The sequence below is a fragment of the Enhydra lutris genome, unplaced genomic scaffold (assembly GCF_002288905.1).
Source record: "Enhydra lutris kenyoni isolate GAN:26980312 unplaced genomic scaffold, ASM228890v2 scaffoldscaffold90, whole genome shotgun sequence".
NCBI classification, from domain to species: domain Eukaryota; kingdom Metazoa; phylum Chordata; class Mammalia; order Carnivora; family Mustelidae; genus Enhydra; species Enhydra lutris.
Window position 1 is genome coordinate 5,556,136 of NW_019154174.1, and position 10,829 is coordinate 5,566,964.

Consider the following 10,829-nt stretch of genomic DNA (forward strand, 5'->3'; position numbering starts at 1 on the left):
GGACGTTCCTATTCTCCCCCTCCCACCTTTTCCTCACTCCTTTTCCAGCTCTGCCTGAAACGAAGCTGTCCATTGAGCCAGCCACGAATTCTAATTGGTCAGTTCTGCGTTAGAAAGCCCCGCACAGCCCACCCCCGCCAGAGGAGGCCGCTCTGCCAGGAAGCATATGATAGGGCGCATGTTTCAAGAGGTGGGCCAATGGGGGGAGAGCCTGTTCTAAACCGTCCACCCGCCCACCAATGGGAGCGAGGTGTTCCCGCCCTCTTCAACTGCCTCCGCCCAGCTGCCTCAGCCTCGTGCCCTTGCAGTTTGACACCCTCCCTGTGTCCTGAAAGAAGGTCCCCTCAAAGCTGCCTAAGAGATGCAGGATGGCGAGTCCCAACTCCCTGCATCACCCCTGGGCCTTCTGCACCCCTCCCCTCCCTGCAGTGTATGGGAGAGGAGGCTCTTCCAGACAAAAATAACATATATGTAAATATGTATGTTTTCAGGGGTTGCGTTGTTTCTTTTTTTTTTTCCCCCTTTGTTAATGGGATAATGCCTTGGTTTTTCTTTTTTAAGAAGTATTATTTTTGAATTTCAAATATCTTTGTAATTTGAACACCCTCTTTCCTTTTTCTGAGTTCTGGGTGCTGGGGAAAATCATCAGCCTCCCTCTGTAGCCTCCACCTTGCCCCTCCAGGTGAGAACCCAGGAGAAGGGAGAGGAGAAGGGAAGAGCTTGGGGGAGGGCAGAAGAAGGGGTAGGGTGGAGTTCCTAAGAAGGAGCAGGCACACATCTGTAGGGTTGAGGGATGAAGAGAAGAAATTTTAAGGTGTGAGATGGATTGGGAAGTGTAGACCAGCACCAAGGATTACAGGGAGAAGATGAAATTGTCGTAATTGGTTGATTAAAAAAAAAAAAAATCAGGATGTCCAACTGTTCTGGATGAGGGATATTTAAAGTGAAATAAAGGTCCCAAAGAGGGGCGCATGGATGGCTCAGTCAGTTAACCGTCTGCCTTGAGTTGAGATCATGATTTCCTGGTCCTGGGATCTTGGGATTGAGCCCCACCTTGGGCTTACAGCTCAGTGGGGAGTCTGCTTCTCCCTCTCCTTCTGCTTTCCCCCCTACCTGGTCATGCTTTCTCTCTCCCTCTCAAATAAATAAATAAAATCTTTAAAAGAAAAAAAAAAATCCCAAAGAGATTAGGGGAGAGCAACACCTGATGGCTTACAGATGGATGGATCCCATGGGGCGTTGAGTAATCAGGGTGAAGGGAGTCTTCGGGTCTGAGGGACACTGTGTGTTCTCATGCTCATCTTTTCTCACCTTCTCTACCCCAGACAGACATGGCCCTGTTCTTTGTACTGGGCTGCATTTTCTTCCCACTGAGCTTCACTGTCCTCTGCTGGGGCCTGCAGAGCCACTCCAACCTGCGGATGGAGAGAGCGGAGGCTGTTTCGGTGGCGTCCAAGTAAGAGGGCAGGGTGAGGGCATCCTTCCTGGGCTGGGGCTGGTTGGAGCTGGGCTCCTGCTTTCAGGAAGAGTTAGTAGTGAGAGCAGAAGCAGGAACAAGGCTGTAGGCTGTGTGGGGATGCCTGGCGAGCTTGAGGACTCCATGCTTAGCCCATCCATGGGGCAGCAGCTGGTCGACTCCAACCAAACATTACGGAACTAGAATTGGGGGGCTCCATGTTGTCTGACCTGATTCTTTCTTAAAAGAAGTTGAGCTTTGATGTGAGATCTCCTAATTTTCAAACACTGACAAATAAGTTAGAATTTAAGAAAATACTATCCTGACAACACCATACGGCTAAACAAAGCATGTTTGTGGGCTGGATTGGGCCCTTCTGCTGCCAATTTTTGACCTATTCGCCATAGCTTAATATACACATGAGCTATCATGGAAACCGGTGGGAGAGGGAGCAGACAGAAGGCAGAGTTAATGTGGGTGTCTAGGTGGATTCCTGGAAGACAGGAAAGTGTCTCTGTCTGCTGTAATTCATGTCATCCAAAGAGAAGCCATGACTTGACCAGGTTTGTAGCCCTGAATCAAGTAGATAAGGAGCCCTACGATCGCCCACCCTCCCCCCAAACTCAACTTTGTTCTTTGGAGCTATCCAGTTTTGCCAGTTCTCATAGCTGTGTTGTCTTGGGCAAGTTTTTAAAAATTTTTCCCCCTCCCTTAAATCTCTGAGCCCATTTCTTGTCTATAAAACAGGTATTACCATCTGGGAAGATTAAATTAAGAATGAACATAAACTACCTTGCCTCTTGCCCAGCATGTAGTAAACACTTAAGAAGTTGGGTCCTGGGGTGCCTGAGTGGCTCAGTGGGTTAAGGCCTCTGCCTTTGGTTCGGGTCATAATCCCAGGGTCCTGGGATCAAGCCCCACATTGGGCTCTCTGCTCAGCAGGGAGCCTGCTTCCTCCTCTCTCTCTGCCTGCCTGCCTACTTGTGATCTCTGTCTGTCAAATAAATTTTAAAAAATCTTTAAAAAAAAAGAAGAAGTTGGGTTCTTTTTCCCCCTCTTAGGGGAAGCCCTGAGGTCAAGAAGCTAGGGCCACTATTATCCCTAAGTTGTCCCTAACTTCCTTGGCCAAAGGCTAGAGACCTCTCAGGGTCTGTTCCTTCTGCATGCCACTAGAGGGCAGCACAAAATTGCAAATCCAGCCTTTTGCACCTCTTTTGGGGAGCAAAGGGAAAGGTCTTTGGACAGGCAAAAACAAATTGCGGGGTTGCTTTTTAAAAAAATTTTTAAGGATTTTATTTATTTATTTGACAGAGATCACAAGTAGGCAGAGAGGCAAGCAGAGAGAGAGAGGGAAGCAGGCTCCCTGCTGAGCAGAGAGCCCAATGTGGGGCTCCATTCCAGGACCCTGAGATCATGACCCGAGCTGAAGGCAGAGGCTTTAACCTACTGAGCTACCCAGGTGCCCCCACAGGGTTGCTTATTGAAGTGTACCATAGGATAGGCCTGGAAACCAAAGTACGTTTTGGGTACAGGCCCCACATCATGCAGAAGTCTGGAGGACAGTGGGGTTCACGACAGGAAGGCCAAATTCCAAGAAGCAGCTCAGAGCCCCAATGGGGTTCCAGCAGGGCCTTGAACGGACATGCAGCATGACCCTAAGTCACTGTGCCTCAGTTTCCTCACGGTTGAATGAGAGGTTTGAACCAGCAAATCCCTGGGGTCCTTTCCCACATGGAAACTACTATTCTGTGAAGTCTCCCCCACCCCCCCGGAAGGGGAGACTGGAAGATAATAAACCTGAAGGAAAAGAATGTGACCAGTGCTTAGGGGAGGCCAGGAAAGGCCAGGCAGCCTGAGGGACAGGGGCAGGAACATCCTCCCATTCCCGGTGGGTTTTCAGAGAGGCAAGTTTTCCTCACCCTCTTCAAACCCCGCAGCGACTCAGATACCCAGCATGGGAGGGCTCCTGCCTCTCCTAACTATGTGACCTGTGGGGAGGGCCACCAAAGGCTTCAGGACCACTCCTTGATCTGTTAAAGCGGGACAGGTGCTTTGCAAATGTTAGACAAGATCACAAGACAGGCTTGCAGCCAAGATGGGACCTAGGGGCACGTCATCCATACCTTCCACTTTTCCCCCTTCCCATTGGAGTAAAGGATGTGGGGGGTCTCTGAGCCTGAAGGAGGCTGTGTTGAGGTGTTTTTATTCTCATCCAGTCCTTAAACTCATCCTTCAGAGACAGCAAGCTGCACCACTTTGTCTCACTCCCTCCTCCAAGGAACCCTTTTTCTCTCTGCTGGAGTGGCGCCCCTGAACTGGGACCCCAGCGGACCACTGAGGCAAGCATTGGGAGGCACTGGCAGAGGAAGAAATGGCAGGCATTTGAAATGTGCTGGTGGGAAAAAGGGTCCAGTCGCCATCTGGGGGCTCCGAGCCCCCTCCCAGCTGGCCAGGGACCCCAGGGGCACCTTCCTCCCCAACAGGAGAACCAACCCTCCCTTGGCCCATGTCCCCAGCAGCCCCCTGTGCCGCAGCTGCTGTCTCTTTAAGGGCCTCCCCCTTCCTCTTTCTCTGCTCCCCCCCATCTCTGTCGCAGCCGCTGCTGTGGCTCAGAGCTGCATGGGGAGACGCTGCTGCAGGTCCGGTTTCTTGGTGTCTGGTCGGTGCCATCATTCCCCACCCCTCCCCCGCCCTCCCCAAGCTGGTGGCTCCCCCTCCCCCTCCCCCTCCCCACCGAGGGGGCAGGGGGCTGGGCAGGAACTCTCTATAATGCCCCGTGCAGCCTCCGGGCCAGGCGGCGGGGACCGTGGCGGCAGCGAGAGGCGGGAGAGCAGTGCTGACCGCTGACCACTTGCCCGGCCTCTCCTCTTGTCTCCCTCCCTCCTTCCTGCCTCCCTCCCTCTCTCCCTCCCTCCCAGGGCTGGCACCACAGTCCCACCCCGCCTTCTCGGGTCCTCCCAGCCTCTCCACGTAAACCCCCCCTCCCCACCTGCCTCTTCTCTCCCTCCCCTCCCCCACCCGCATCTTCTTCCTCCTCCGGTACCCTCTCCCTGTCTGTCCTCTTATCAAGTCCTCTCCTCCTGCCTCGCTTCCAGCCCTCTGGCCAGCTTCCTCCCGCTCCCTTTCCCGGATCCTCCCTCTACCCAGTCTCTCCCCATTTCCCCAGTCTCATTTAACTCCCTTTCTCCCTTCCTCTGGTCTGACTCGCCTGCCCCATCCCGTCCCCGCCCTGTCCCCTTTGTGCCCCTTTTTTTCTCCCTCCCTCCCTGGCTTGGTGTCCCTTCTCCACCTCTAACTCCCTTCAGCTTGGCCTCCCTGTCCCCTCACGGCCGCCAGCCTCCCTGCCCGTGGCCTGAGCCACCATGCTGACCCCAATGGTGGCTGGGGGGGTGGTATTCCCCGGACTCTTCCTCCTCTCCAAGAACACGCTCCAGCGGCTGCCCCAGCTGCGCTGGGAGGAGGCTGACGCGGTCATTGTCTCAGCCAGGTAAACTGCATCCCTTCCCCTCGGCTCCTCTCCCCTTCTCAGGCATTATAGGGGTGGAAGGTACCCCAGTCCTTCCCTGGACCCTTGGCCCATTAGGGACTGGGGGTTCCTGAAGTGGTTGGTGGGATTTACCTCCAAGCTTCCTGCCCCCCTCACTGCCTTACTGTCCCAGGAGACCTCGTTCAAGCCCAGCCATCTGATCTACTAGTATCCAGACTGCTTTTCTTTCCTCTCCCCCATTCACCCTCCCACCCTCCAAAACAGGATCAGCATGTGACTAAAACATTCCTATAAGATATTAGGGAATAAGGCAAGGGGCAGAGAGCTGTGTATTAGTCAGGGCACATGTTTGGGGGTACAAGGGACAGAGGAGTGAACAGCAGAACTCTGTACAAGCTGGAATGAGGGCCAGAGTTGGGGAGGGGAGCATGGGGACAGTCAAAGAGTGAGCGGGAAAGTGGCTGGGGGAATGTGGGGTCACCAAAGAGTGTCATGGTGACTGGATGGCCTAGCACTGCGAGAACAGGCCTGGGGTACCTCCTTGCCATCCAGTGCTGTCCCTGTCCTGACCCTCCCGAGGAAAACACCTTGTTAACAGCATTGTCTCATCTCAAGATGACCTCCCTGGTGTCTTCCTGAGAGGAGGACCACTCGGTGTCCACGAATGACCAAGGGAAGGAAGACAGCAGCGAGGAGTGGGGTGTACTGAGGAGTAGAAGCAGGACAGGTCCCGGAGCCTGAGGTGGGGGGCGAGCCCCGGGCAAGCTGGCCTCAGGCAGAGATGGGCAGACAGTGGCCCGAGGCACAGGAACTGGAGAGTAAAGACAAGAGAAACCAAGGGCTGCCTCTCCTTCCTCTACCTCTGCTCCCTCTTTCTCCCCAGGCTAGTGTCCTCTGTCCAAGCGGTCATGGCCTCCACCGCTGGCTACATCGTCTCCACCTCCTGCAAGCATGTCATTGATGACCAGTAAGTGCCACGAGACCAACTTTGCCCAGGTTCCCGCAGCCCGTGTGTGCGTGTAACTCCCGGGGACCCCAGGTCTTCTAGGGGACTCCTTCAGTGGTCCCCAAGCCCTTCACTTGGGACTGAGCAAGTTAACTGCATTAGCTGCAACTCAACACCCAGGGATAAATTTATCCATGTCCTGTCCTTAAAGGTCAGAGCCAGGGGGAAAAGGAGAGGGGATCAGAAAGGATTGTCAGAGCGTCTCCTAGGCTTCCTGGACTCTCATATCGTAGTCCTGTGTGCCCTTTCCTCCCCCCTTACATCCCTCAGACCCCTTTTCTAACCAGCACTGCAACGGGGGTACCTCCCTCCCATGCCAGGCTCACCCCTCTGCCCCCCTCCCAGAACCCAGGTGTCCAGTCCCAGCTCCGTGCACAAGAGGGAGACAGAGGAGCGAGATGACTGAGACAAGGCCACTAACGGTTGGGCTGTGGGGGGTGGGGGGGAGGGGAAGGGTGAAGAGGCCAGAATTTGGCACTGGCTGCTGCTGCAGTGCGGGGTGCTTGCCAAAAAAGCCCAGGCCTGAGAGCTGGGGCGGGAGGAGGAAGGAGAGGGGGCCCTGTCCGTGGTGCTGACGGGCCAGCTCCAGGTGACCCGTCTGCAGGATTGCCCGGCTGGGTGCTGAAGACAGACACTCCGCGCTTAACTTCCGGTCCTGACCCCCTTCTCTGGTGACTGTTGGGTGGTAGGAGCACAGTCTAGAGGACCCTGACCTGGTGGCACCCCTCTTTCTCTACAGATGAGTTCCCTTCTCTGTGGAGTGAGGTACAATCCTTCCTGGAAGGGCTGCCCTGAGGAGGCATTGAGTTGCGTGAGCCCAAAGCAGTTTGTCCCTTGCACAGTGGGCACTTAACTCTTTCTTCAGATTCCATTGGGACACTTGGCTTCCTCTTCCCCTCTGCCCTTCTCCTCCACCCCCGGACCTAAGAGGAGCCTTCTCACACAGAGGTCACCTTTCCACTCATATTTCTTACCCCCCTCCCCGGGTCTGTTCTTGTCCCTTCCCCTGTAATCCTCAGGTGGGTGGGGAAGATCAGGGTTAATCCAGGGACAACAGCTGTTCCTACTCCTGAACACCTAGCTGCTGAGGGTGGGGGACGGGTTTAACTCTTCAGGTCAAACCAGGACTGCTCCCCCCCCACCCCCCCCCCCAACAAGCCACACTGGCCCCTGGGGCTAGCTCTCCCAGCCACTCCTGCTCCAACTCCCCCTGGGCCAGTCGAACCCCTTTCCACCAGGGCTCTCCCTGCTTTCCTGCCCTGAGTGTCTAACCTGGGCTGCTGCTCCCTTTCCCTTTTGCCTTTCTCCATGCTCCAGCGTGGGTCCCAGATTCTCTTTGCCCCAAATCATCTCTCCTGGAGTGGGCTACCTGTCCCCTTGCTGGCTGGTCTTCAAGGGTTTGTATTCTGTCTCCCTCTCACCCGATCCTTCACTGGCCTCCCCCCAGACCCTCATTCCTCTTCTCCCTTGGGCAGCTCCTCCTATGTGGTCTCAGCTCCTTCTCTGCGTCACTCCGGCTGACTTTGCTTTCATCCCTCCACCTAGCTGGGCCAGTTCCCTGACCTCGCACTCCCACCTGAGACCTGCCATGCGGCTATAACATTTAAGAGAAAGTGCTCATTGTGCTGAGTCAAGAAGAAAAATGCAATGTTGCATATTTGTGCACTTTTCATTTTTGTTTATTCTCAAAGTACACAGAACTTTCTCTCTTCTTGGCTCCTTTTCCTCAGCATTTTCTTCTTAATGCTTGGCTGTACCTGAAACAAACAAACAAACAAACAAACAAACCAGCAACAACAACAACAAGAGGTTGGGCCATATTCGGGCAGAACAGGCAGCGTTGACAGTACCACCAAGTCCCCAGTGCGGCTTCTCGGTGATACCTGTCTCGAATCTTCTAGGGACAGTGGAGCCAGACTTCCCATGGTTGGTTATTCCTTGGCCAAGTCACCTAGTCTTTCAGTTTCCTCATCTGTAAAATGGGGGTGGTAACCAACCCTACTTTGTATAGGGTTTCTGTGGGGAGTGAATAAGTTTAGGCATGTAAAAGGTTTTGGATGTTAGAACAGTGCCTGCGTGTCAATGGATGTCGCCAGTATGACCCGTCTCCATTGCTTTTGCCTCTTCTGCTGTCATTTGTCCTAACCTCGCCTGTCTCTCAGATCTTGCCTGAGTTTGCTTTCTCATTCTGTCACTGCCCTGTGGTCTATGGCTGTCCTTTGGTGTCTTCTCCCTACCTCCCCTCTCCCCATATTGCAGAGAGAGAGAATATGAATGAATGAATGAATGAATGAATATGAAAAAGGGGTGCGTTCTGAGGTCAGACAGTCTGGATTTGATTCCCAGAACTCCTACCTACCGGCGTTGTGACCATCTGACCTTGGGCCAGTTTTTTGCCCTCTACCCTTGGGTTCCACCATGGATCTCGAGAGTCCACTCACACTTTCACAAGTGTGAATATCACTTGTGATCTGATTCCGGTGGCATGTCCAGGGCTGACCCAGGCACCTGGTCACTGCTCTGTCCATCTCCTTTCCTCTCTGATCTCCTCTCCCCTCTCTCTGCCCAACAGACACTGGCTTTCCTCTGCCTACACGCAATTCGCTGTGCCCTACTTCATCTATGACATCTACGCCATGTTCCTCTGTCACTGGCACAAGCACCAGGTCAAGGGGCATGGAGGGGATGAAGGGGGGCCCAGAGCCCCGGGCAGCACCTGGGCGGTGGCGCGCGGCTACCTGCACAAGGAGTTCCTCATGGTTCTCCACCACGCCGTCATGGTGCTTGTGTGCTTCCCGCTGTCGGTGGTGAGTCGGGGTGCTGAGAGCCAGGGCTCCCTGTCCTGCTCACACCAGTGCTATAGGAGTCAGGGGAACCCTGTGGCCAGGTCCCCCAGCAGCAGGGCAGTCCCAGGACGGAGAGGGTTTCCTGAGCACCAGGCTAGCCCCAAGCACTGAGAGGGTCTGGAATCTCCTGGCCCGGGCTGGATATGCCCAACCGTGGGGCCTGGGAGCCATTGTTGCAGGTCTCTTGGCCTCGGTTCCCTCGTCTGTAACAGAAGGTATAAAGTCCCCTCCGCCCCCCCCCACCCCTGCAGGATGGTTGGTAGGATACGGACTTCCCGTGAATAGGGTGAACACAGGTGTTCAGACTTTCCGAGTTGAGCATCTCCAAAAGTGGCCCCAGAGAGAAGAAGGGAGGGAGTCCAGGGTGAGGCCAGGCTAGTTCCTCCCTCTCCTCCGCAGGTGTGGCGTCAGGGCAAGGGAGACTTCTTTCTAGGCTGCTTGCTGATGGCGGAGGTCAGCACCCCCTTCGTCTGCCTTGGCAAGATCCTCATCCAGGTGAGAGGGGCCTGCGGGTGTGTGAGCCTCAGGGGAGGGCACTTTCGGGGAGCTCCAGGAATTCTTCAAGGGACCAGGTCTGGGAGGGGCTGCAGGCGAGGGTCAGGGGAGGCGGGGTCCGGGGAGGGGGCAGAGAAGGGGAAGGGGGCGGAGTCGGGGCCCCGCCCGCTCTCTGACCGCCCCGCCCACCTGCCCGCCCGCCCGCAGTACAAGCAGCAGCACACTCTGCTGCACAAGGTGAACGGGGCCCTGATGCTGATCAGCTTCCTGTGTTGCCGGGTGCTGCTCTTCCCCTACCTGTATTGGGCCTACGGGCGGCACGCCGGCCTGCCGCTGCTCGCCGTGCCTCTCGCCATCCCGGCCCACATCAACCTGGGCGCCGCGCTGCTCCTGGCCCCCCAGCTCTACTGGTTCTTCCTCATCTGCCGCGGGGCCTGCCGCCTCTTCCGGCCCCGGGGCTCCCGACCGCCCTCTCCCTGCCAGACCCAGGACTGAGGGTGGGGCCCGGGGGTGGGGCGCTCCCCTGCCCCATCCCACCCCCCACCTTGGGGCCGGGGCTTTGGGGCTGCCGGGCAGAGGGTGGGAGCCAGGAGCCTCTTGCCCTGACAGCCCCGGGACTGACAGGTGGACAGCAAAGGGGTAGGACATCTCCCCTCAGGGGCCGAGGGGCGGGGACCAGTGACAGGCAGGGAGGGGAGCCTCATCTCCCAGCAGTGCCTGAGCCGAAGGTAGCTAACCCTTCCTGCACACCCCTTCTCCCATCACCTAACCTGGGGCCCTGGGGAAGCGAAGGACAGAGGAAGGGGCCATCACTTCCCATCCACTGAGGGCTAGAGGGCCGCGGGGAAACTGACTCAAGGGGACCAGGACTCAGAGAATGTGGGGGAGGCCCTGCTGCCAAGGCCATCCCAGCCAGCCCCCCTGCTGCAGACTCCTCTCAGTTCCCCACCATCCGGGAGGGAGGGGACACCCTAACTAACCTCCCCCCACGCAGGCCTTGCTTGGGGCTAGCTGCCTCCACTGCTCCTCTCTCGGGGAGGCCAGCCTGAGGAATCTTACTTATTTTATTTATTCGCCCAAATCCATACTAGTCTCTGGGGGTGGGGGGAGGGAGGTGGCTGCTACTCCCCCACCTTCCCAGTGCTGAGCAATCCCGGGGGCAGGTGAGGGGGCACCCTGTCCCTTCCCCTTTAGGCTGCACATCTTGCCCTCGGGGCCCTGGCATGTCCCTGGTGCTACAGACCTCTCAAGGCTTCCTCCAGTCTGGGGTCAGGGGACCCTGGGAGGTGCTTTCCAGACCGCTAATAAAGACGATCTGATCTGCGTGAACGCCAGCAAGGCCCTCTTCACCCAGTTGTTTGGTGCGGGGAAGGGTGGGGGGTCTGGGGGTAGAAAGAGCGGATGACCCCAGGACGGCGCAGGAAGCCTGCCTAGTTAATGGAGCAGTCAGGGAAGGAAAAAGTAGACTTTTATTCATCAGCAGGAGAGGAGGGTGGGTTTGGGCACTCAGGGCAGAGTCCTGGGCCCTTGTGCGGCTCC

The 10,829-nt window shown here is 56.4% G+C and overlaps 1 protein-coding gene across 2 annotated transcripts; it reads left to right on the forward strand.

Moving 5' to 3' along the window:
- Positions 1–361: 361 nt before the first annotated feature.
- On the forward strand, positions 362–9,785 carry LOC111162306 (family with sequence similarity 57 member B). Of its 2 annotated transcripts, XM_022526634.1 has the most exons (7): positions 362–471; positions 624–682; positions 1,330–1,456; positions 5,827–5,910; positions 8,522–8,756; positions 9,195–9,290; positions 9,498–9,785. In XM_022526634.1, the coding sequence occupies exons 1-7, from the start codon at positions 362–364 to the stop codon at positions 9,783–9,785; spliced, it is 999 nt and encodes a 332-aa protein (XP_022382342.1). The 2 variants fall into 2 exon arrangements, with proteins under 2 accessions (XP_022382342.1, XP_022382343.1); XM_022526635.1 differs by lacking the exons at positions 362–471; positions 624–682; positions 1,330–1,456 and adding an exon at positions 4,487–4,943.
- The last annotated feature ends 1,044 nt before the right edge of the window (positions 9,786–10,829 follow it).